This window comes from Anolis sagrei, chromosome 12, assembly GCF_037176765.1.
Source record: "Anolis sagrei isolate rAnoSag1 chromosome 12, rAnoSag1.mat, whole genome shotgun sequence".
Taxonomy (NCBI): Eukaryota; Metazoa; Chordata; class Lepidosauria; order Squamata; family Dactyloidae; genus Anolis; species Anolis sagrei.
In genome coordinates, this window is record NC_090032.1 from 5,481,512 (window position 1) to 5,509,406 (window position 27,895).

At 43.6% G+C, this 27,895-nt stretch overlaps 1 protein-coding gene across 2 annotated transcripts in view; it reads right to left on the bottom strand.

Annotated features, from left to right (window-relative positions):
* SV2A (synaptic vesicle glycoprotein 2A) overlaps positions 1-27,289 on the bottom strand; it is a 69,760-nt gene extending 42,471 nt beyond the window's left edge. For both annotated transcript variants that reach the window (XR_010910380.1, XM_060758039.2), the window contains exons 1-2: positions 26,956-27,289; positions 6,593-7,406 (exon numbers count right to left, since the gene is read on the bottom strand). Coding sequence is in view for 1 of the 2 variants with exons in the window: in XM_060758039.2 (XP_060614022.2) it covers positions 6,593-7,181 (589 nt within the window). In the remaining variant the exon portion in view is untranslated. The remainder of the gene's footprint in view (positions 1-6,592; positions 7,407-26,955) is intronic.
* Between the last annotated feature and the right edge of the window lie 606 nt (positions 27,290-27,895).

A 27,895-nucleotide genomic window follows, 5' to 3' on the forward strand; every position in this document is an offset into this window, starting at 1 on the left:
GAAGGAGAAGAGTTGGAATAAGAGTAAATATTATTATTATTATTATTATTATTATTATTATTAATAATAATAATAATAATAATAATAATATACTACATGGGGCATCTTCGTGCCATACAGGAAGAGCACCACTGAAGCACTTCCAACAGATGGCCATCCAGCCTCAATAATAATAATAATAATAATAATAATAATAATAATAATAATGCACTCATTATTATTGATGATGGAGAAGAGTTGGAAGAAGAGTCAATAATAATAATAATAATAATAATAATAATAATAATAATAATAATAGACCACATGGGCCATCTAGTCCAACACCCTGCCATACAGGAAGAACACCAATAATAATAATAATAATAATAATAATAATAATAATAATAATAATAGTAATAATAATAATGATAATAGACCACATGGGCCATCAAGTCCAAACCTTTCTGCATTCGTGCAGGAAGAGCACCATCAAAGCACCCCCGGCAGATGGCCATCCAGCCTCAAAAACAACAACAGCAACAACAACAACAATAATAATAATAATAATAATAATAATAATAATAACAATAATAATAATACACCACATGGGCCATCTAGTCCAACCCCTTCGGCATTCATGCAGGAAGAGCACCATCAAAGCACCCCCGGCAGACGGCCATCCAGCCTCAAACACAATAATAATAATAATAATAATAATAATAATAATAATAAACCACATGGGCCATCAAGTCCAACCCCTTCTGCATTTGTGCAGGAAGAGCACCATCAAAGCACCCCTGGCAGATGGCCATCCAGCCTCAAAAACAATAACAATAATAATAGACTGCATGGCCCATCTAATCCAACTCCTTCTGCATTCATGCAGGAGGAGCACCATCAAAGCACCCCTGGCAGGTGGCCACCCAGCCTCAACAACAACAACAACGATAATAATACACCACATGGGCCATCTAGCCCAACCCCTTCTGCATTCATGCAGGAAGAGCATTATCAAAGCACCCCCGGCAGACGGCCATCCAGCCTCAAACACAATAATAATAATAATAATAATAATAATAATAATAATAATAATAATAATAATAGACCACATGGGACATCTAGTCCAACCCCTTCTGCATTTGTGCAGGAAGAGTACCATCAAAGCACCCCCGGCAGATGGCCATCCAGCCTCATTATTGATGATGATGAAAAGAAGAAGAGGAGGAGGAGTTGGAAGAAAAGATAATAATAATAATAATAATAATAATAATAATAATAATACATATCATATTCCTAGATGCTTGGGAAGTGTTTGACTTGTGATTTTGTGATACGAAATCCAGCATATAAATCTCGTTTGCTGTGACATACTGTGCTTTTGTGTCAGCAAAATAATAATAATAATAATAATAATAATAATAATAATAGACTAATTGGGTCATCTAGTCCAGTTAGTCACTTCCAACTGTAGAGAAATATAGACTGTATGCGCATTTGGTGGTGGTCTTTAAACAGAGGCTGGATAGCTGTCTGTTGAGAGAGTTTTGGTTGTGCTTTCCTCCCTTACAAAATGGGATTCAATGAGTTTTGGGCTTCCAAAGGTAGTGGAATATAGGGGTGTCTGGGAGTTTGGTGGAGGCTATTAAATAGAGGCTGGATAGCCATCTGTCGAGAGGGTTTTGATTGTGTCTACATGCCTAGCAAAATGGGATTCAATGAGTTTTGGGGCTCCCTCTCAATGTAGCCTCTATATGCTGTTTAGGAGTTTGGTGGAGGCGATTAAATAGAGGCTGCAAGGTCATCTTTCAGGAGGGTTTCGATTGTGTCCTCCTGCCTGGCAAAATGGGATAGGATGAGTTTTGGGGGGTCTCTTCCAACTGTTGTAGAATACAGATTGTCTGGAAGTTTGGTGGGGGTCTTTAAACAGAGGCTGAATGGCCATCTGTCGGGAGGGTTTTGATTGTGTCTTTCTGCCTAGCAAAATGGGATTTGAGGAGTTTTGGGGGTCTCTTCCAACTGGAAGCTGTCTGGGTGTTTGGTGAAGGCCTTTAAACAGAGGCTGGATGGCCATCTGTTGGGAGGGTTTGGATTGTGTCTTCCTGCCAAATAATAATAATAATAATAATAATAATAATAATAATAATAGAGTTAAAATTGAGCAAAATGGGATACAATGAGTTTTGGGAGTTTCTTCCAACCGTAGTAGAATACAGATTGTCTGGGAGTTTGTTGGGGGTCTTTAAACAGAAGCTGGACGGCCATCTGTCGGGAGGGTTTCGATTGTGTCCTCCTGCCTGGCAATATGGGATTTGATGAGTTTTGGGAGTCACTTACAACTGTAGTGGAATATAGACTATTTGGGCATTTGGTGGTGGTCTGTAAACAGATGCTGAATGGCCATCTGTCGGGAGGGTTTTGATTGTGTCTTTCTGCCTAGCAAAATGGGATTTGAGGAGTTTTGGGGGTCTCTTCCAACTGTAAGCTGTCTGAGTGTTCAGTGAAAGCCTTTAAAAAGAGGCTGGACAGCCATCTGTCGGGTGGGTTTTGATTGTGTCCTCCCGCCTGGCAATATGGGATTTGATGAGTTTTGGGAGTCACTTACAACTGTAGTGGAATATAGACTATTTGGGCATTTGGTGGTGGTCTGTAAACAGATGCTGAATGGCCATCTGTCGGGAGGGTTTTGATTGTGTCTTTCTGCCTAGCAAAATGGGATTTGAGGAGTTTTGGGGGTCTCTTCCAACTGTAAGCTGTCTGAGTGTTCAGTGAAAGCCTTTAAAAAGAGGCTGGACAGCCATCTGTCGGGTGGGTTTTGATTGTGTCCTCCCGCCTGGCAATATGGGATTTGATGAGTTTTGGGAGTCACTTACAACTGTAGTGGAATATAGACTATTTGGGCATTTGGTGATGGTCTGTAAACAGATGCTGGATGGCCATCTGTCGGGAGGGTTTTGATTGTGTCCTCCTGCCTGGCAAAATGGGATAGGATGAGTTTTGGGGGGGGGGTCTCTTCCAACTGTAGTAGAATACAGATTGTCGGGAGGGCTTTGATTGTGTTCTCCTGCCTAGCAAAATGGGATTTGTGGAGTTTTGGGGGTCTCTTCCAACTGTAAGCTGTCTGAGTGTTTGGTGAAGGCCTTTAAACAGAGGCTGGATGGCCATCTGTCAGGAGTGCTTTGATTGTGCTTCTCCTGGACGACTTGGGTCAGACTGGATGGCCTCTTGACGCTTCTTCCAATTCAAATCCTATGTGCAATCCCAACCAGAAAGGCGTATTCTGTGCCAAAGAAAGGGGAGATTCCCCAAACGTGGGGGTCCCGCTGTGCCGGAGCGAAAGCCGCCTTTTGCCGCAGTGCGCAGTGTGTCACCTCGGAAGACCCCATCCGCACGCCCGCGACACCCCCGCATGTTCCTCCTCATTCCCCGAACCTAGAGAGAGAGAAAAGGCAAAGACCCCCTCCTCCTTCCGTTTCCCTTTGACGGGGAGGATTTTAATTCCGCTTAAGCGCTTTTGCCACAGCGGGTCGGGGTGCCGATGTGGAGTGGCGAGATAAGCCAAGGCCCACAGTGATGCCTGACACGTCTCGTTGCCGTTGTTCCGAAAAAGAGAGAGGACGAGAGAGGGATGAGTCACCACCTGTCGTGGGCAGAAGAAGCAGCAGCCGCCACGCTTTTGCCGAGAGCGAGAATCAGGACTATATATAAGGACGGGGAAAACGAGACACACGTCCGCACACAGACCCACAAGTCGGGGAAATCGAAGCACTTCTCTTCATGCGCAGCTGGGGCTTTTGTTCGGCCCCGAAACCCTTCTAAAAATACCCCCGAGCACATCGAAAGATGGAAAGTCTGACCCATAGAAGAAAAGATAGAATAATAAGGTCAAAGGGGAGAACGCGCAACCAGAAGAGACCAAAAATTTAATCTATGCTGACGATCGTGTCATCACCGCCCAAGCAGGGAGCTTTGAAATGGTCGAACGGAAGCTTGAGGTGGTCTTACTGCTCATTGCAGGTGCTACAAAACAGGAGCTTTTTTGCTGAGTTCCAGGGTCAGAGAAGCAGAGAGAGAGTTTCATCTATGCTGACGATCGTGCCATCACCACCCAAGCAGGGAGCTTTGAAATAGTCGAACAGAAGCTTGAGGTGGTCTTACTGCTCATTGCAGATGCTACAAAACAGGAGCTTTTTTGTTGAGTTCCAGGGCCAGAGAAGCAGATGGTGAAAACAGAAGAACGGCCTGCCTCAGAAGAGCGTGCTTGCTCCATCCATGTTCAACATCTACACAAATGACCAGCCACTGCCAGAAGGGACAGAGAGTTTCATCTACGCTGACGATCGTGCCATCACCACCCAAGTAGGGAGCTTTGAAATAGTCGAACAGAAGCTTGAGGTGGTCTTACTGCTCATTGCAGATGCTACAAAACAGGAGCTTTTTTGTTGAGTTCCAGGGTCAGAGAAGCAGATGGTGAAAACAGAAGAACGGCCTGCCTCAGAAGAGCGTGCTTGCTCCATCCATGTTCAACATTGACACAAATGACCAGCCACTGCCAGAAGGGACAGAGAGTTTCATCTACGCTGACGATCATGCCATCACCACCCAAGCAAGGAGCTTTGAAATGGTCGAACAGAAGCTCTCTGAAGCTTTAGGTGCTTTTACTGCTCATTGCAGGGGAAACCAGATGCTACAAAACAGGAGCTTTTTTGTTGAGTTCCAGGTGATTGAACCAAACCTGGCACACAGAACTCCCACGATGGACAGAAAACAAATAGACCTTGACATTTGGGAGTTGTAGCTGCTGGGATTTATAGTTCGCCTATAACCAAAGAGCATTCTGAACTCCACCTACGATGGAATCAAACCAAACTTGGCACACAGAACTCCCATGACCAACATCAAATACTGGAAGGGTTTGGTGGGCATTACCTTGAGTTTGGGAGTTGTAGTTCACCTCCATCCAGAGAGCCCTGTGGACTCAAACAATGATGGACCTTGGGACAGATACTCAAAATGCCCAAATGTGAACACTGGTGGAATTTGGGGGAAATAGACCTTGATATTTGGGAGTTGTAGTTGCTGGGATTTATAGTTCACCTGCAATCAAAGAGAATTCTGAACTCCACCTGTGGGGAATGGAACCTAACCTGGCACACAGAATTCCCATGACCAACATCAAATACTGGAAGGGTTTGGTGGGCATTGACCTTGAGTTTGGGAGTTGTAGTTCACCTACATCCAGAGAGCACTGTGGACTCAAACAATGATGGATCTGGACCAAACTTGGCACAAATACTCAATATGCCCAGATGTGAATACTGGTGGAGTTTGGGGAAAATAGAACTTGACATTCAGGAGTTCTAGTTGCTGGGATTTATAGTTCACCTACAATCCAAAAGCATTCTGAACCCCGCCAACAATGGAATTGAACCAAACTTCCCACACAGAACCCCCTTGCCTTGAAGGGTCTCGATGGCATGAGCCTCCCTTCAACCTCACATGCTCTCCCTCGCCTGCACATGCGCACCATGTGCAGATGAGGAAGGAGAGCAGGCGTACTTGGTGTATGGCAGCATGGTGTGTATGTGCAAGCGAGGGAGAGCATGCGAAGCTGAAGAGAGGCTCGAGCCATCGAGTCCCTTCAACCTCACATGCTCTTCCTCGCCTGCACATGCACACCATGTGCAGACGAGGAGGGGAGAGCAGGCGTGCTTGGCGCATGGCCGCATGGTGCACATGTGCGAGCGAGAGCATGCAAAGCTGAAGGGAGGCTTGAGCCATCGAATCCCTTCAACTTCACATGCTCTTGCTCACCTGCACATGCGCACCATGTGCAGGTGTGGAGGGGAGAGCAGGAGTGCTTGATCCATGGCAGCATGGTGCGTATGTGCAAGCGAGGGAGAGCATTGAAGGCTGAAGGGAGGCTCAAGCCATTGAGTCCCTTCAACATTACATGCTCTCCCTCGACTGCACATGCGCACCATGTGCAGGCAAGGAGGGGAGAGCATGCGTGCTTGGCGCATGGCAGCATGGTGTGCATGCGCAGGCGAGGGAGAGCATGCGAAGCTGAAAGGAGGCTCTAGCTATCGACTCCCTTAAACCTCACATGCTCTCCCTCATGTGCACATGCGCGCCATGTGGAGGCATGGAGAGCAGGTGTGCTTGGTGTATGGCAGCATGGTGTGTATGTGCAAGCGAGAGAGAGCATGCGAAGCTGAAGGGAGGCTCGAGCCATCGATACCCTTCAGCCTCACATGCTCCCCCTCACCTGCACATGCGCATCATGCTGCCATGCTTCAAGCACGCCTGCTCTCCCCTCTTTGCTTGGAGTCTCATAAACAGGAGAGATCTTCAGCCTTCTCTGCCAAAGGGGTTCCTAAGACCACCAGAAATATATGTATCTGATGGTCTTTGGTGACCCCTTGTGACACCCCCCAGGGGTCCCGACCCCCAGGTTTAGAAACATTGCTGTAGGGATTGCATAAATAATTTGCAGCACAAATTAAATAGAGCATGACACTGTGACAGGTGTTGCTTCGTTCGTAAATGCTTCGGTGGTGCATTGGCGGAAAGGTGAGCTGTGGCACAAACCTCCCCACCTTCCCCGGGCACTTACCCAGCATGCCTTTGTTGGAGTCGGACAGGCACATGTCCTTCTCGGCGCTGGGCAGGACGAAGCCCACCACGAAGATCTCCACCCCGTCGGCCATGAGGGCCAGCCCCAGCACGAAGTAGAGCGTCCATTGGAAGCGCCCGTGGCCGCACTCCTGCAGGATGAGCTCGTACTGCTGGGCCAGCTCCTCCTTCTCCTTCTTCTTCTCCCCTTCCAGGTCTGCAAAGTCTCTGAATTCGCTCACCGCCTCTTGGTTGGCCGTCAAGGGCTCCCCGGCTTTCAGGGAGTCGTTGCGGGGAATGCCTTGGTACTCGCCCTCGTAGATCTCGTCGTCCTCGTCGTGGCCTTCGGTGGCATCGCTGGAGGCGCCTTCGTCGTCGACCGAGGGCTCTCCGCGGTAGTATCCGTCCTGGGGCTGGTAGTCGTCATCATCGTCGTCCTCCTCAAAGCGAGTGTAGGACCGCTTGGTGTACTCGTCCTGCATCCGGTCCACGCCTTTGCCCACTTTTTTGGTGGCGTGCTTCTTCACCTCTTTGGCGATGTCCTTCGCCCCGCGGATAAAGGCGGTCCGGTCTTTGAAGCCTTCGTCCATGGCGCACTGTTGAGCGACGTCTGGATGTGGAAGGAAGCCTTCTCCGCCGGGGAGCTTCTCGCTTGCTTTGGAGGGTCTCCCAGCCACCCCACTTCTAAGCTAACAGGGGCTTAGGGATAGCGAAGGATCTCTTCTTTGAGGGCCCCGAACCACAACCCCCATCCGTTTCCAGTCTCCGTCGGGGAAGCCAAAGTCTCCGAGAAGTGGATCGGCACAGAAATGGCCCTGCAGAGAACGACACAAAACAAACCCAGGACATCATCACACACATTAAAACCCAAACGTGGCGTATAGGACAATTCGTATATAGGAGAGAGATGTAAACAAGCCAAAGTCTCTGAGAAGTGGATTGGCTTCTTTGGATGGCATGGAAATGGGCCTGCAGAGTATGATAGAAAACAAACCCAGGACATCATCACACGCATTAAAACCCAAACGTGGCATATAGGACGATTCGTATATGGGGGAGACATGTAAACAAGCCAAAGTCTCTGAGAAGTGGATTGGCTTCTTTGGATGGCACGGAAATGGGCCTGCAGAGTATGATAGAAAACAAACCCAGGACATCATCCCACACATTAAAACCCAAACATGGCATATGGGACAATTCGTATATGGGGGAGACATGTAAACAAGCCAAAGTGTCCAAGAAGTAGATCGGCTCCTTTGGATGGTGTCGAAAAGGCAGAGTACGACACAAAACAAACCCAGGACATCATCACACACATTGAAACCCAAACGTGGCGTATTGGACAATTTGTATATGGGAGAGAGATGTAAACAAGCCAAAGTTTCTAAGAAGTAGATCAGCTCCTTTGGATGGAGCAGAAATGGGCCTGCAGAGAACGACACAAAACAACCCCAGGACATCATCACACGCATTAAAACCCAAACGTGGCGTATAGGACAATTCGTATATGGGAGAGACATGTAAATAAGCCAAAGTTTCCGAGAAGTAGATTAGCTCCTTTGGATGGTGTGGAAATGGAAGAGTACGACACAAAACAAACCCAGGACATCATCACATTCCGAGAAGTAGATTCGCTCCTTTGGATGGTGTGGAAATGGCAGAGTATGACACAAAACAAACCCAGGACATCATCACACGCATTAAAGCCCAAATGTGGCGTATAGGACAATTTGTATATGGGAGAGACATGTAAACAAGCCAAAGTTTCTAAGAAGCACAAAACAAACCCAGTACAGCAAAAAACAAACCCAGGACATCATCACACGCATTAAAACCCAAACGTGGCATATAGGGCAATTTGTATATGGGAGAGACATGTAAACAAGCCAAAGTGTCCAAGAAGTAGATCGGCTCCTTTGGATGGTGTGGAAATGGCAGAGAACGACACAAAACAAACCCAGGACATCATCACACGCATTAAAACCCAAACATGGCATATGGGACAATTCGTATATGGGGGAGACATGTAAACAAGCCAAAGTGTCCAAGAAGTAGATCGGCTCCTTTGGATGGTGTGGAAATGGCAGAGTACAACACAAAACTAACCCAGGACATCATCACACGCATTAAAACCCAAACGTGGCATATAGGAAATTCATATATGGGAGAGAGATGTAAACAAGCGGAAATGGCCCTGCACAGAACGACACAAAACAAACTCAGGACATCATCACACGCATTAAAACCTAAACATGGCATATACGACAATTTGTATATGGGAGAGACATGTAAACAAGCAGAAATGGCCCTGTACAGAATGACATAAAACAAACCCTGGACATCATCACACGCATTAAAACCCAAACATGGCGTATAGGACAATTTGTATATGGGAGAGAGATGTAAACAAGCCAAAGTTTCCGAGAAGTAGATTCTCTCCTTTGGATGGTGTGGAAATGGCAGAGTACGACACAAAACAAACCCAGGACATCATCACATACATTAAAACCCAAACATGGCGTATAGGACAATTCGTATATGGGAGAGACATGTAAACAAGCCAAAGTCTCCGAGAAGTGGACCAACTCCTTCGGATGGTGCAAAAATGGCAGAGTACGACACAAAACAAACCCAGGACATCATCACACGCATTAAAGCCCAAATGTGGTGTATAGGACAATTCATATATGGAAGAAACATGTAAACAAGCCAAAGTCTCAGAGAAGCGGATCGGCTCCTTTGGATGGCGCAGAAATGGCCCTGCACAGAACGACACAAAACAAACCCAGGACATCATCACAAGCATTAAAAGCCAAATATGATGTAGAGGAAAATTTGTATATGTGACCAACATAGTAGAGACAAACTTGGTGAAACTGGGAACCAGCTGGCTTGGGGACATCTTGAGAAATGTATATGCCGCGTTCTCCCGCTTTGAGAAAAGCAGCAAATAAATTCAATTGATACATAATACCACATCTCATTAAGACAGCAGGAGCAAAAAAAAGACAAACTAGATATTCTCACAGAATCCGTTGAGAAGACCTTGAAGTCCAGGTGTGTTCGGCATGATGTCATGGGTGCATGGAGGAGCTTAAAGTAAAGCATCTGGCTTCAAGCCTGAAGTCTAGGTGTGTTCAGCATGATGTCATGAGTGCACGGAGGACCTTAAATTAAATAATCTGGCTTCAAGCCTGAAGTCCAGGTGTACTCGGCCTGATGTCATGGGTGCATGGAGGTGCTTAAATTAAATAATCTGGTTTCAAGCCTGAAGTCTAGGTGTGTTTGGCATGATGTCATGGGTGCATGGAGGAACTTAAATTAAATCATAGTGCTTCTCGGCCTTTTGGCTAAGATCAAGTGTAAATTAAATCATCTGGCTTCAAGCCCGAAGTCCAAGTGTGTTCGGCATGATGTCATGGGTGCATGGAGGAGCTTAAATTAAATCATCTGGCTTCAAGCCTGAAGTCAAGGTGTGTTCGGCATGATGTCATGGGTGCATAAAGGCGCTTAAATTAAACAATCTGGCTTCAAGCCTGAAGTCCAGGTGTATTGACATGATGTTATGGGTGCATGGAGGAGCTTAAAATAGATAATCTCCCAACAAAGGATTCCCCTGGGTGGAAGCATCCAGGCTTTGAAGCTGCGAGGCTATTCAATACTAATCAAGCTGGCCATTTGCAGCATTCACGCTTGCCTCAAACGGAGGCGAAAGCAAGCAAGGCGCCGAACGAGTCTGTCTCCTTCCAAGCACCTTGAATCCGTTCCTGGTGCCAATAGAGGCGTGTGTTAAAAAAATCTCCAAGCGCCAGACAGATGGCGAGAGGAACCGAATGGCAAGGAAACAAATCAGGGGGCCATTAGCGGCAATGAAAAGGCGCCCGGTTCAGCTGGGGAGACATAAACATGCTCTCGTAGAGTTTTAATAGACTTGTTATTCATGAACTACGGCCGGGTGCCATCCAAGCCGTGCCTTGCAGTTCAACGCGTGGACCCGATGCCTTCCTTTCGGAAACACACTTGTCCCCCCATATAAACATCCCTAAAATTGGGGTGCGCCTTAGAATCCCAAGTGCTTTCAAAGATAGATGAATAAAGCTTAGATTTTTGTGTGTGTGTGTGTGTGTTGACAGTATTGAAATTTGTCTGTGTCTTACAATCAGTGGCATCGTAGACTTGGAAGGAATATAATATAGATACAGTCGTCCCTCCACATTTGTGGTTTTTGACTTTTTCCAAATTGAAGGAGTTGCCAATTTGATGGATTGATGACGGATAGATAGCTAGAGACACCAATAGATAGATAGGTAGGTAGGTAGGTAGGTAGGTAGATAGATAGATAGATAGATAGATAGATAGATAGATAGATAGATAGATAGATAGATAGGAAAGCATACAGACAGACAGACAGGAAGGTAGGTAGATGGATGGATGGATGGACAGACGGACAGACAGACAGATAGATATATAAATGGATAACTGGATGGACAGATGGACGGACAGACAGACAGACAGATAGAAAGAAAGGAAGATATATGGATGGATGGATGGATAGGAAGATAGATAGAAAGAAAGAAAGACGGATAGATAGATAGATAGATAGATAGATAGATGGATGGATGGATGGATGGATGGATGGATGGATGGATGGATGGATAACTGGATGGCTGGATGGATGGGAAGATAGATAGATAGATAGATAGATGGATGGATGGATGGATGGATGGATGGATGGATGGATAACTGGATGGCTGGATGGATGGGAAGATAGATAGATAGATAGATAGATAGATAGATAGATAGATAGATAGATGGACAGATAGATAGGAAAGCATACAGACAGACAGGAAGGTAGGTAGGTAGGTAGGTAGGTAGGTAGGTAGGTAGGTGGATGGATGGATGGATGGATGGACGGACAGATAGAAAGATAAGAAGATATATAGATGGATGGATAGGAAGATAGATAGACAGACAGACAGACATACAGACAGACAGACAGACAGATAGATAGATAGATAGGAAAATGGATGGATGGATGGAAGAATGTATGGATGTATAGGGAGATAGATAGATAGATAGATAGATAGATAGATAGATAGATAGATAGATAGATAGATAGATAGATGGGGAAAATGGATGGATGTGTGGATGGAAGGATGGATGGATGGATGGATGGATGGATGGATGGATGGATAGATAGCGATAGATCAATAGATAGATAGATAGGAAAATGGATAGATGGATGGACTGATATATTGGGAGATAGATAGACAGACAGACAGACAGACAGATAGGAAAATGGATGGATGGATGTATAGGGAGATAGATAGATAGATAGATAGATAGATAGATAGATAGATAGATAGATAGATAATAGACTGATGATTGATAGGTATCTGTCTATATAGACAGCTAGGTAGAGATGATAGCTATAGATCAATTATTGACAGGTACCTATCAACAGATAATGGCTCAATCATAGCTAAAGACTGATAATGGATCGATGACTGATAGATAACTAGAGACAGACAGACAGATAGATAGAGAGCAAGAGATATATGATATAGATTGTAGTTATTGATTGAGAATTGATAGATAGCTATAGACAGATTATTATGGATCAGTGATTGATACACAGTTACAGATAGATGATAGAGAGAGAGAGATTATAATTTATTATCCTTATTATTATTATTATTATTATTATTATTATTTTACTGACTCAAAAGCACAGCATGTCACAGCAAACGAGATCTATATGCCGGATTTCATATCACAAATTCACAAGTTCAACGCTTCCCAAGCATCTAGGACTCTGTGATATTATTATTATTATTATTATTATTATTATTATTATTATTATTATTATTATTATTGAAAGGAAGCCCTGATTTTCAGTGTGAGCAGTTCCCACTGATACGGATCAAGGTTAAGGAAAAAGTGGAAAAGCAGAAAGTAATTACGGCAGAAATGTGACCAAAAACCCCCGGCAGACTCCATCTCTCTCCGTTTGCACACTGCGCTGCAAAGGGCCATCCGTCAAAAATAGATAAGTGGTGGATGGGCCTATTTATAGCCTATGGATCAACCCAATTTAGCCTCCTTTCGAGCGATTTCCCAGCTCCATCTTATCAGTCAAAGCTTTGGAACCCTGGGGAGCAACTCTGCATGCAGAATCATAGAATTCTAGTCAGAAACACTGGCATGCCTGTGGTGGAGGAAACATGGAAGAGACCTGGTGGGCCATCCAGTCCAACCCCATCACATTGTTTGCTCATGTTTAGATGATCACATATTTATGTTCACATATCTCACATATCTCTTCTTCAGGCTAAACATGGCCAGCAGCTCTTCCAGCCGCTCCTCATAGGGTTTGTTCTCCAGACCCTTAATTATTTTAGTCACTCCCCAGCTTGTCAACATCTCCCTTCAATTGTGAGTGTCCAGAATTGGACACTGTGCCATTCCAGGTGTGGTCTGACCAAGACAGAATAGAGCATGGGGAGCATGACTTCCCGGGGATCTAAACACTATAGAGGCCCAAATCCCATTGGCTTTGTTTTTGCTGCCACTGCATCACATTGTTGGCTCATGTTTAGATGATCACATCTTTATACATGGCCGTCACCATGTCTCCTCTCAGCCTTCTCTTCTTCAGGCTAAACATGCCCAGTTCTTTAAGCCGCTCCTCATAGGGTTTGTTCTCCAGACTATTGATCATTTTAGTCTCCCTGGACACATTCCAGCTTAGAGTCAACGTCTCTCTTCAATTGCGTTGCCCAAAATTGGACACAGTCTGATTCCAGGTGTGGTCTAACCAAGGCGGAATAGAGCATGGGGAGCATGACTTCCCGGGAATCTAAACACTATAGAGGCCCAAATCCCGTTAGCTTTGTTTTTGCTGCCCCCGCATCACATTGTTGGCTCATGTTTAGATGATCACATCTTTATACATGGCCGTCACCATGTCTCTTCTCAGCCTTCTCTTCTGCAGGCTAAACATGCTCAGCTCTTCAAGCCTCTCCTCATAGGGCTTGTTCTCCAGACTACTAATCATTTTAGTCTCCCTCTTTCTCTGGACACATTCCAGCTGAGAGTCAACGTCTCTCTTCAATTGCGTTGCCCAAAATTGGACATAGTCTGATTCCAGGTGTGGTCTAACCAAGGCGGAATAGAGCATGGGGAGCATGACTTCTCGGGAATCTAAACACTATAGAGGCCCAAATCCCGTTGGCTTTGTTTTTGCCACCGCCGCATCACATTGTTGCCTCATGTTTAGATGATCACATATTTATGTTTACATATCTCACATATCTCTTCTTCAGGCTAAACATGCCCAGCAGCTCTTTAAGCCGCTCCTCATAGGGTTTGTTCTCCAGATACTTGATCATTTGAGTCACCCTCCAACTTGTCAACATCTCCCTTCAATTGTGAGTGTCCAGAATTGGACACAGTATGATTCCAATGTCCTCCACACTGCCCACCACCCAAGTAAAGGCTTCCCTTCAGGGACGATTCCATCCTAGATTGTATGTGTTTCCTCCACCACAGACATCCCAGTGTTTGTTAATCTCTCAATTAGTGTGGAATTTGCATAACCCCGCCCACTGCCTCTCCCTTAACCCTTTCCTATTCTTTTCTAAGGCACATAGTAAACAGAGGAATTGATTAATGACTGAATTCACCATGATTTCTAGGTTCTGGGATGTATAGTTCACCTGCAATCTAAGAGCACTCTGAACTCCACCAAAGATGGAAGTGGTTCAAACTTGGCACACAGAGCCCCCGTGAACACCAAAAAAATACTGCAGGTCTTTGGGGAAATTTGGAGAAATTCACCTTGATTTGGGGGAGTTGTAGTTCACCTACATCCAGAGCGCATTGTGAACCCAAACAACAATGGATCTGGACCAAACTTGGCATGCACACCCAATATGCCCATATTTGAATACTGGTGGGATTTGAAGAGAATTGGCCTGGGCATTTTGGAGTTGTAGGTCCTGGGATTTATAGTTTACCTGCAATCTAAGAGCACTCTGAACTCCACTAAAGATGGAAGTGGTTCAAACTTGGCACACAGAGCCCCCATGACCAGCAAAAAATACTGGATGTGTTTGGGGGTAAATTCACCCTGATTTGGGGGAGTTGTAGTTCACCTACATCCAGAGCGCATTGTGAACCCAAACAACAATGGAGCTGGACCAAACTTGGCATGCAGACCCGATATGCTCATATTTGAATACTGGTGCGTTTTGAGGGGAATTGGCCTGTTGGTTTTGGAGTTGTCGGTACTGGGATTTATAGTTTACCTGCAATCTAAGAGCACTCTGAACTCCACTAAATATGGAAGTGGTTCAAACTTGGCACACAGAACCCCTGTGGACACAAAAAAAATGCTGCAGGTCTTTGGGGAAATTTGGAGAAATTCACCTTGATTTGTGGGAGTTGTAGTTCACCTACATCCAGAGCGCATTGTGAACCCAAACAACAATGGATCTGGACCAAACTTGGCATGCATACCCAGTATGCCCATATTTGAATACCAGTGGGATTTGAAGAGTATTGGCCTGGACATTTTGGAGTTGTAGGTACTGGGATTTATAGTTCACAATGCGCTCTGGATGTAGGTGAACCCAAACACCGATGGATCTGGACCAAACTTGGCATGCATACCCAATATGCCCATATTTGAATACTGGTGGGATTTGAGGGGAATTGTCCCGGACGTTTTGGAGTTGTAGGTACTAGGATTTATAGTTCACCATGCGCTCTGGATGTAGGTGAACCCAAACACCGATGGATCTGGACCAAACTTGGCATGCATACCCAATATGCCCATATTTGAATACTGGTGGGATTTGAGGGGAATTGTCCTGGACGTTTTAAAATTGTAGGTACTGGGATTTATAGTTCACAATGCACTCTGGATGTAGGTGAACCCAAACACCGATGGATCTGGACCAAATTTGGTCCGTATTCCTGATATGCCGGAATTTGATTACTGGAGGGGTTTGGGGGGGACGGGGGGACTGATTTTCCTTTCTGGGAGTTGTAGTTCACCCACAACCAGAGAAACGGTGATCTCCACCGATAATGGATCGTGACCAAACTTGGCACACAGAACCCCCATGACTAACTCAACCTACCAGAGGGGTTTGAGGGGAGTTATAGTTCACCCTACAGTTCACCCTACAGTCAGAGAGCACATTGAACTCCACCAATGATGCATCTAGAGCAACCATGCCCAACATATTTCAAACTTTAAGTACTGATATAGTTACAGGGGGTGAACCTGGCATGATGGGAGTTGTAGTTCAGACTTTAAGTACTGATAGTTACAGGGAGAAACCTGGCATGATGGGAGTTGTAGTTCACCCACAACCTTATGCATTGTGTACAACCTGGCTCATTGTGTTCCTGATTCCTAGATGCCTTCTTCCTGGGAGCCCAACCTTTGACTATCTGCATAACTCCGCCCCTTAATCTGCATAGCCCCGCCCAGGTTTCCCTGAACCTGGGACTATCTGCATAACTCCGCCCCTTAATTTGCATAGCCCCGCCCAGGTTTGCCTGGGTTTGCAAAAGGATGCAAACCCAGGGAAAGCTGCAGGTTTGCAAAAGGGGAAAACTACATCTCCCACCATTGCACACTAATAAGCAAGTTAATATTAAAACAGAGGTGTTTCTTGGACCCTTGGACATCTTTCCTTCTCTGAGCATGTGCAAAGTGCATTGACCACACCAATCCTGAGCATGTGCAAACTATATTTGAACAACCTTTTCTCTGAGCATATGCCAAATGCATGTAAACAGGCCCTTCTCCAAGCATAAGCAAAGTGTATTTGCAGCCTGAGCATGTGCTAATTGCATTATTATTATTATCATCACCCTTCTGATTGCAAATCGAGTGCACTTGCAATCTGCTCTCTGAGCATGCACAAAGTGCACTAAAACTACTAGGAGTATCGGCAAAGTGCATTCGCGGCCCCTTCCTGAACGTACGCCAAATAAAATTATGCCAAATAAAATACTGATGATAAAATAAGAATAATATATTAATAATAATAATAATATGATACTGGTGATAATAATAATAATAATATGGTGATGCTGTTATAATATATATATTATTAATATATTATTAATAATAATATAATACTGATGATAAAATAAGAATAATATATTAATAATAATAATATGATACTGGTGATAATAATATGGTGATGCTGATATAATATATATATGATTAATATATTATTATTAATAATAATAATAATAATATAATATTGATGATAATATGATGATGGTAATATAATATTATATATGTATATTACTAAAATATTGTTTTTAATAATATAATACCAATGATAAAATAATAATAACAAGAATATAATATGAATATAATACTGATGATCACATAAAACAAATAATATATTAATAATAATAATAATATAATACTGGTGATAATAACAATATGGTGATGATGGTGATATAATAATATGATATATATTATTAATATATTATTAATAATAATATAATACTGATGACCTAATAAAATAATATATTAATAATAATAATAATAATAATAATACTGATGATAATAGCAGTAATGATATGGTGATGGTTATATATATATATATACACACACATAAATACTGATTATCAAATAATAGTAATAATAATATATTATTATTAATAATAATAATAAAATACTGATGATAATAATAACAATAATAATATGGTGTTTATTACATATATACATATATATGTATATATATAAATACTGATTATCAAATAATAATAATATATTTAAAATAATAATATAATACTGGTGATAATAATAATAATAACAACAATATGGTGATGATGGTGATATAATAATATTATATATATAATATATATTAATAATATATATAATATTATTATATTACCTTCATCATCATATTGTTGTTATTATGATCAACAATTATATCATTAGTATTATATTATTAATAATAATATATTAATAATAATAATATAATACTAATGATATAATACTAATAATAATAATAATAATAATAATGGAGAAGGCATAATATAATGATAATTAATAATAATATAATACCAATGATATAATAATAATATAATACTAATACTAATAATGATATAATACTAATAATAATAATAATAATAATAATAATAATAATAATAATGGAGAAGGCATAATATAATAATAATTAATAATAATATAATACCAATGATATAATAATACTACTACTAATAATAATAATAATAATAATAATGGAGACGCAATAATATAATGATAATTAATAATAATATAATACCAATGATATAATAATAATAATAATAATAATAATAATGGAGAAGCAATGGTATAATAATAATTAATAATAATATAATACCAATGATATAATAATAATAATAATAATAATAATAATGGAGAAGGCATAATATAATAATAATTAATAATAATATAATACCAATGATATAATAATAATAATAATAATAATAATAATAATGGAGAAGCACTTCCTCCTCGGACAGACGCAATCTGCATTTCCAGCTGCCGAAACATCAAACGTCCTTGGGTTTATTTTTGAAAGCCTAACTATAGAAAGGAAGCAACCTCAGGAGACGGCCATCCAGAATGCATCTGGCGCAAAGATGGAGCTTTGTTATTGCATCCAAAGGAGGATTTCCTTTGAAAAACACAAAATAACCTGATACTTGAAATGCTGAGAGCCCCGTCTCCTTCTGCCTCCACGCAAAGCAAAACACAACACAACACAGAATGCATTTGTTCAAGATGATCTTGAGGATTTTTAGGGGACACCGGAAGCATAAAAACAACAACCTATATATTTTTTTCCCTGCGGGATGTGATGTCTTTGCAAAAATATCCAAGGGTCACGCATCCAAACCCCCGACAGCAAAATGCAATTGGGAAACCAAAGGCAAGGCCAAGCTCCCAAGGTCATTTTTGGTCCCTCCGCAGCTCCAACCGTATGGAGTGATGTCCCTTTGACAGATGGAGGCTTTGGCAAAGGCAGACAGTGAAGAGCTGGACTCGGAAATAAAAAAGGAGGGAAGACAAAAATCTTGGAAAACCCATCGTCCCCTGTTCTTCCTTGGAAGGAAGGGCTGTGACCTGTCTTTCGAGCGGCTGAAATGCCAAACGTCCTTGGGCATTTTGAGATAAATAGGTCGATGGATAGATAGATAGATAGATAGATAGATAGATAGATAGATAGGCAGATAGATAGATAGATAGATAGATAGATAGATAGATAGATAGATCAACTGATTATCTTCAATGGTAGATAGGTAGGTAGGTAGGTAGGTAGATAAATTGATTGTCCTCAGTTGTAAATAGATAATCAATTCATCATCCTCAATTGTAAATAGATAGATAGATAGATAGATAGATAGGTAGGTAGATAGATCAATTCACTGTCTTCAATTGAAAATAGATAGATAGATAGATAGATAGATAGATAGACAGATTAATTGATTGTCCTCAGTTGTAAATAGATAGATAATCAATTGATTGTCCTCAATTGTAAATAGATAGATAGATCAATTGATTGTTTTCCATTGTAGATAGATAGATCAACTGACTGTCTTCAATTGTAAATAGATAGATAGATCAATGATTGTCCTCAATTGTAAATAGATAGATAGATCCATTGATTGTCCTGAATTGATAGATAGATAGATAGATCAATTGTTTGTCTTCAATTGTAAATAGACAGATAGATCAATGATTGTCCTCAATTGTAAATAGATAGCTAGATCAATTGATTGTCCTCAATTGTAGATGATAGATAGATAGATAGATAGATAGATAGATAGATAGATCAATTGATTGTCCTCAATGGTAAATAGATAGATAGATAGATAGATAGATAGATAGATAGATCAATTGATTGTCCTCAATGGTAAATAGATAGATAGATAGATAGATAGATAGATAGATCAATTGATTGTCCTGAATTGTAGGTAGATAGATCAATTGATTGTCCTGAATTGTAAATAGATAGATCAATTGACTGTCTTCACTTGTAAATAGATAGATAGATAGATAGATCAATTGATTGCCCTTCATTGTAAATAGCTAGATAGCTAGATAGATCTATTGATTGTTCTCAATTGTAAATAGATAGATAGATAGATAGATAGATAGATAGATAGATAGATAGATCAATGGATTGCCCTTCATTGTAGATAGATAGATAGATCAGCTGATTGCCCTCAATTGTAAATAGATAGATAGATCTATTGATTGTCCTCAATTGTAAATAGTTAAGATAGATAGATCAATGGATTGCCCTTCATTGTAGATAGAGAGATAGATAGATAGATCTATTGATTGTCCTCAACTGTAAATAGATAGATAGATCTATTGATTGCTCTTCATTGTAGATAGAAAGAAAGAAAGAAAGAAAGAAAGACAGACAGACAGACAGACAGATAGATATATAGATAGATGAATAGATTATCCTCAATTGTAGATAGATAGATACATAGATAGATATATCAATTTACTGTCTTCAATTGTAAATAGATAGATCAATGGATTGTCCTCAATTGTAAATAGATAGATAGATCAATGGATTGTCTTCCATAAATACATTGCTTTGAACAATGTCATATATATATATATATATATATATATATATATATATATATCTGTATCTATGAGACAAACAACCTCAGGAGACTGTCTGCAGATGGATTTGAGAAGGATGGAGGAGAAAGACAGAGAAAGAGCGATTAAAGAGAGGAGGAGGAAGAAGAAGGGATGATGGAAATGGAGAGAAGGGGCAGAAAGTGGATGGAGAAGGATGGAGAAAAGAAGGAGAGGAGGGAGGATGATGAAGAAGGGGTGATGGAGATGGAGAAATGGAAGGGAAGGGAAGAAGGAAGAAGGGATGGAGAGACGGAGAAGAAGAGAAGGTAGAAGAAGAACGATGGAGAGGAGAAGAGGGCAATGAAAGGATGGTGGAGAGATGGATAAGGAAGAGAAGACGGGATGATGGAGGGATGGAAAGGAAGCTGGAAGAAGAAGGGGAAGGGTTAGAGTTAGGGAGAGACAGAAAGGAAGAGAAGAAGGAAAAGGTGGAAGAAAGAGAAGGATGGAGAAAAGAGAAGAGGAAGAGCAGGACAATGAAAAGATGGCAGAGAGGTGGATAAGGAAGAGAAGAAGGGGTGATGGAGAAATGGAAAGGAAGGTGGAAGGAGAAGGATGGAGGAAAAAGAGAGGAGGATCGGGGGAAGAGAAGGAGGAGGATGAATATGGAGATATTGCATAGGAAAGGAGAAAGAGGTGATGGAGAGATGGAAAGGAAGGTAGAAGGAGAAGGATGAAGCCAAGAGAGAGGAAGAGGAAGAGAAGGAGAGATGATGGAGATTGAGAAATCAAGGAGAAGAGAAGAAGGGATAATTGGAGAAGGAGAAATGGAGAGGAAAAGAAGGAGAAAGAAGGAGAAGGATGGAGCCAAGAGAGAGAAAGAGGAAGGGAAGTGAAAGAGGGACGATGGAGATGGAGAAATGGAGAGGAAGAGAAGGAGGAAGAAGAAGGAGAAGGATGAAGTCAAGAGAGAGAAAGAGGAAGGGAGGAGAATGAGGGATGATGGAGAAATGGAGAGGAAGAGAAGGAGGAAGAAGAAGGAGAAAAAAGAAGAAGGGATAATGGAGATGGAGAAATTGAGAGAAAGAGAAGGAGGAAGAAGAAGGATGGAGCCAAGAGAGAGAAAGAGAAAGGGAAGAGAAGGAGAGATGATGGAGAGGGAGAAATCAAGGGGAAGAGAAGAAGGAGGTAGAAGGAGAAGAATGGAGCTGAGAGAGAGAAAGAGGAAGGGAAGAGAAGGAGGGATGATGGAGACGGAGAAATCAAGGGGAAGAGAAGAAGGAGGCAAAAGAAGGGATGATGGAGAGGAAGAAATGGAGAGGAAGAGAATGAGGAAGAGGAAGGGTGGAGCCACAAGAGAGAGAGAGAGGAAGGGAAGAGAAGAAAAGGAGGGAAGATGGAAATTAAGAAATCAAGGGGAAGGGAAGAAGGAGGAAGAAGGGATGATGGAGATGGAGAGGAAGAGGGAGAAGGATGGAGCCAAGAGAGAGAAAGAGGAGGGAAAGAGGAAGAGAAAGAAGGAATGATGGAGATGGAGAGGTGGAGAAGAAGAGGAGGGAAGATGGAGGAGAAATCAAGGGGAAGGGAAGAAGGAGGAAGAAGGGATGATGCAGAGGGAGAAATAGAGAGGAAGAGAAGGAGAAGGAAGGAGAAGGTTGAAGTCAAGAGAGAGAGGGGGGAAGGGAAGAGAAGAAGGTATTATAGGAATGGAGAAATCAAGGGGAAGGGAAGGAGAAGGAAAAGGGGATGATGGAGTTGGAGAAATGGAGAGGAAGAGAAGGAGGAAGAAGGAGAAGGATGGAGGTGAAAGACGAAGGGAAGTGAAAGAAGGAGATGGAAAAATCAAGGGCAAGAGAAGAAGAAGGAAAGAGATGGATGGAGTGAAGAGAGAGAAAGAGAAAGGAAAGAGAATGGGGGATAATGGAGAAATGGAGAGGGAGAGGAGAAAGAAGGAGAAGGCTGGAGACAAGAGAGGGGAAGAGGAAGGCAAGGAGGGACGATGGAGATGGAGAAATCAAGGGGAAGAGAAGAAGGGATGATGGAAATGGGAAATTAGAAAGCGAAGGAGAAAGAAGGAGAAGAATGAAGATTAGAGAGAAAGAGAGAGAGAGGAAGGGAAGAGAAGGATGAAGCTGAGAGAGAGAGAGAGAGAGGAAGGGAAAGGAAGGAGCGATAATGGAAATGGAGAGAAAGGGGGAGAGAAGGAGGAGGAGGAGGAAGAGGAAGAAGGATGATGGAGATGGAGAAATGGAGAGGAAGGGAAGGAGGAAGAAGGAGAAGGATGGAGGCGAAAGAGAGAAAGAGGAGGAAAAGAGGAAGAAAGGGATGGTGGAGATGGAAAAATCAAGAGGAACAGAAGGAGGAGGAAGAGGATGGTTGGAGCAAAGATGAATAAAGAGAAAGGGAAGGGAAGGAGGGATGATGGAGAAATGGAGAGGAAGAGAAGGAGGAAGAAGAAGAAGGATGGAGCCAAGAGAGAGAAAGAGGAAGAGGAATGAGATGGAGATGGAGAGGTGGAGAAGAGAAGGAGGGATGATGGAGGTGGAGAAATGGAGAGGAAGGGAAGGAGAAAGAAGAAGGATGGAGCCAAGAGAGAGGAAGAGGAATTATGGAGATGGAAACATCAAGGTGAAGAGGAGGAGTAAGATGAAGCCAAGGGATAGAAAGAGGAAGAAGGAATGATGGAGACGGAGAGGTGGAGGAGAAGAGAAGGAGGGATGGTGGAGAAATCAAAGGGAAGAGGAGGAGGAAGAAGGGGAGTTCGAGATGGAGAAATGGAGTGGAAGAGATGGAGGAAGAAGGAGAAGGACGGAGGAAAGAGAAAGAGGAGGAAAAGAGGAAGAAAGAGGGATGGTGGAGATGGAAAAATCGAGGGGAAGAGAAGGAGGAGGTAGAGGATAGTTGGAGCAAAGAGGGATAAAGAGAAAGAGAAGAGAAGGAGGAATGATGGAGAAATGGAGAGGAAGAAAAGGAGGAAGAAGAAGAAGGATGGAGCCAAGAGAGAGAAAGAAGAATAAGGATGGTGGAGATGGAAAAATCAAGATGAAGAGAAGGAGGAAGATGGAGCCAAGAGATTGAAAGAGGAAGAAGGAATGATGGAGATGGAGATGTGGAGGTGAAGAGAAGGAGGGATGGTGGAGGTGGAGAGAGGCCGGAGCCAAAGGCAAGGTTTTCTGGAAATGGAGAAGAAGGATGGAGCCAAGAGAGAGGAGAAAAGGAGGGATGATGGAGGAGGAGGAGAGAAGGAGAAAAGGAGGGATGATGGAGGCGGAGAAATGAAGAGAAGGATGAGGAGGAAGAAGAAGGATGGATAGAAAGAGGAAACAGGAATGATGTAGATAGAGAGGTGGAGGAGAATAGAAGGAGGGATGGTGGAGAAATCAAAGGGGAGAGAAGGAGGAGGAGGAGGAAGATGGGGAGATGGAGACTGAGAAATGGAGAGGAAGAGGCGGAGGAAGAAGGAGAAGGACGGAGGAAAAGAGGAAGAATGAGGGATGGTGGAGATGGAAAAGCCAAGGTGAAGAGGAGGAGGAAGATAGAGCCAAGAGATAGAAAGAGGAAGAAGGAATGATGGAGATGGAGAGGGGGAGGAGAGGAGAAGGAGGGAAAGTGAAGAAATCAAAGGGGAGAGAAGGAGGAGGAAGAAGAAGGTGAGATGGAGATGGAGAATTGGAGAGCAAGAGATGGAGGAAGAAGGAGAAGGACGGAGGAAAGAGAAAGAGGAGGAAAAGAGGAAGAAAGAGGGATGGTGGAGATGGAAAAATCAAGGGGAAGAGAAGGAGGAGGAAGCAAAGAGGGATAAAGAGAAAGGGAAGGAAAGGAGGGATGATGGAGAAATGGAGAGGAAGAGAAAGAGGAAGAGGAATTATGGAGATGGAAAAATCAAGGTGAAGAGGAGGAGGAAGATGGAGCCAAGGGATAGAAAGAGGAAGAAGGAATGATGGGGACGGAGAGGTGGAGGAGAAGAGAAGGAAGGATGGTGGAGAAATCAAAGGGGAGAGGAGGAGGAGGAAGAAGAAGAAGAAGAAGGGGAGATGGAGATGGAGAAATGGAGAGGAAGGGAAGGAGGAAGATGGAAAAGGATGGAGCCAAGAGAGAGAAAGAGGAAGAGGAATGATGGAGATGGAGAGGTGGAGAAGAGAAGGAAGGATAGTGGAGGTGGAGAAATGGTGAGGAAAGGAAGGAGGAAGAAGGAAAAGGATGGGGCCAAGAGAGAGAGAGAGAGAGAGAGAGGAGGAAAAGAGGACGAACGCGGGATGGTGGAGATGGAAAAATCAAGGGGAAGAGGAGGAGGAGGAAGAGGATGGTTGGAGCAAAGAGGGATAAAGAGAAATGGAGAGAAAGAGAAGGAGGAAGAAGAAGAAGGATGGAGCCAAGTGAGAGGAAGAGGAATGATGGAGATGGAAAAATCAAGGTGAAGAGAAGGAGGAAGATGGAGCCAAGAGATAGAAAGAGGAAGAAGGAATGATGTAGACGGAGAGGTGGAGGCGAAGAGAAGGAGAGATGATGGAGAAATCAAAGGGGAGAGGAGGAGGAGGAGGAGGAGGAAGAAGAGATGGAGACAGAGAAATGGAGAGGAAGAGATGGAGGAAGAAGGAGAAGGACGGAGGAAAAGAGGAAGAAAGAGGGATGATGGAGATGGAAAAGCCAAGGTGAAGAGAAGGAGGAAGATGGAGCCAAGAGATAGAAAGAGGAAGAAGGAATGATGTAGACGGAGAGGTGGAGGAGAAGAGAAGGAGGGATGATGGAGAAATCAAAGGGGAGAGGAAGAGGAGGAGGAGGAGGAGGAAGGGGAGATGGAGACGGAGAAATGGAGAGGAAGAAGGAGAAGGACGGAGGAAAAGAGGAAGAAAGAGGCATGGTGGAGATGGAAAAATCAAGGTGAAGAGAAGGGATAGAAAGAGGAAGAAGGAATGATGGAGACGGAGAGGTGGAGGAGAAGAGAAGGAGGGATGATGGAGAAATCAAAGGGGAGAGAAGGAGGAGGAGGAAGAAGAAGGAGGGGAGATGGAGAAATTGAGAGGAAGAGACGGAGGAAGAAGGACGGAGGAAAAGAGGATGAAAGAGGGATGGTGGAGATGGAAAAGCCAAGGTGAAGAGAAGGGATAGAAAGAGGAAGAAGGAATGACGGAGACGGAGAGGTGGAGGAGAAGAGAAGGAGGGATGATGGAGAAATCAAAGGGGAGAGAAGGAGGAGGAGGAAGAAGAAGGAGGGGAGATGGAGAAATTGAGAGGAAGAGACGGAGGAAGAAGGACGGAGGAAAAGAGGATGAAAGAGGGATGGTGGAGATGGAAAAGCCAAGGTGAAGAGAAGGGATAGAAAGAAGAAGAAGGAATGACGGAGACGGAGAGGTGGAGGAGAAGAGAAGGAGGGATGATGGAGAAATCAAAGGGGAGAGGAAGAGGAGAAGGAGGAGGAAGAAGGGGAGATGGAGACAGAGAAATGGAGAGGAAGAAGGAGAAGGACGGAGGAAAAGAGGATGAAAGAGGGATGGTGTAGATGGAAAAATCAAGGTGAAGAGAAGGGATAGAAAGAGGAAGGAGGAATGATGGAGACGGAGAGGTGGAGGAGAAGAGAAGGAGGGATGATGGAGAAATCAAAGGGGAGAGAAGGAGGAGAAGGAGGAGGAAGAAGGAGAGATGGAGATGGTGACATGGAGAGGAAGAGACGGAGGAAGAAAGAGGGATGGTGGAGATGGAAAAGTCAAGGTGAAGAGAAGGAGGAAGATGGAGCCAAGAGATAGAAAGAGGAATGAGGGAGACGGAGTGGTGGAGGCGAAGAGAAGGAGAGATGATGGAGAAATCAAAGGGGAGAGAAGGAGTAGGAGGAAGAAGAAGGGGAGATGGAGATGGACAAATGGAGAGGAAGAGACGGAGGAAGAAGGAGAAGGTCGGAGGAAAGAGAAAGAGGAGGAAAAGAGGAAGAAAGAGGGATGGTGGAGATGGAAAAATCAAGGGGAAGAGAAGGAGGAGGAAGGAGATGGATGGAGAAAAGAGGGATAAAGAGAAAGGGAAGAAAAGGAGGGATGATGGAGGTGGAGAAATGATGAGGAAGAGAAGGAGGAAGAAGGAGAAGGATGGAGCCAAGAGAGAGGAAGAGGAATGATGGAGATGGAAAAATCAAGCTGAAGAGAAGGAGGAAGATGGAGCCAAGAGAGAGAAAGAGGAAGAAGGAATGATGGAGACGGAGAGGTGGAGGAGAAGAGAAGAAGGGATGGTGGAGGTGAAGAAATGGAGAGGAAGGGAAGGAGGAAGAAGGGGAAGGATGGTGCCAAGAGAGAGGAAGGGGAATGATGGAGATGGAAAAATCAAGGTGAAGAGAAGGAGGAAGATGGAGCCAAGAGATAGAAAGAGGAAGAAGGAATGATGGAGAGGGAGAGGTGGAGGAGAAGAGAAGGAGGGATGGTGGAGGTGAAGAAATGGAGAGGAAGGGAAGGAGGAAGAAGGGGAAGGATGGAGCCAAGAGAGAGGAAGAGGAATGATGGAGATGGAAAAATCAAGGTGAAGAGAAGGAGGAAGATGGAGCCAAGAGATAGAAAGAGGAAGAAGGAATGATGGAGAGGGAGAGGTGGAGGAGAAGAGAAGGAGGGATGGTGGAGGAGGAGAAGAGAGGCCGGAGCCAAAGGCAAGGTTTTCTGGGACAAAATGGCCTCACCGAGGGAGCGATGGGGAGGGGGATGCTGCAGAGAAGGAGGAGATGCTGAGCCTCGGAGGGAAGGAAGGCGCACTCTTACCTCTTGTGGTACCCAAGGACGTGGTGGAGAGAGGATGCTCTGAGGGATGCTGCTGCTAAGGATGCTCTCTGCCTCCTCCTCTTCTTCCGCTGCTGCTGCTGCTGTGGCGAAAGGAGCAGCGAGCGATGGAGCAGGAGGGGTCCAGGAGGGGACTCAATGCTGCCGCCAATGATGAGGGTGGTGGTGCTGATGATGAAAAGGCGAGGCGGCGGCAGCAGCAAAAGCACCCACAGCATCAGCATCACCCGCTGGCTCAGTGATGGGAGAGTCCATTCTGGAGGGAAGGGGAAAAAGAAGGGATATGGCACATCTATCCATTCTGGGGTTCCCCAATGAGGGAGCAGCACCTGCAAGTAAAAGCAGCGGGATTTATAGTTCACCTACAATCAAACAGCATCCTGGACTACACCAATGATGGGATTGAACCACGATGGACAGACTACACCAACGATTGAATTGAACCAAACCTTGCACACAGAACTCCCACAACGGACAGAAAACAAATAGACCTTGACATTTGGGAGTTGTAGTTGCTGGGATTTATAGTTCACCTTAAATCAAAGAGCATCCTGGACTACACCAACGATTGGATTGAACCAAACCTGGCACACAGAACTCCCATGATGGACAGAAAATAAATAGACCTTGACATTTGGGAGTTGTAGTTGCGGGGATTTATAGTTCACCTTCAATCAAAGAGCATCCTGGACTACACCAACGATTGGATTGAACCAAACCTGGCACACAGAACTCCCACGATGGACAGAAAATAAATAGACCTTGACATTTGGGAGTTGTAGTTGCTGGGATTTATAGTTCACCTACAATCAAAGAGCATCCTGGACTACACCAACGATTGGATTGAGCCAAACCTGGCACACTGAACTCCCATGATGGACAGAAAATAAATAGACCTTGACATTTGGGAGTTGTAGTTGCG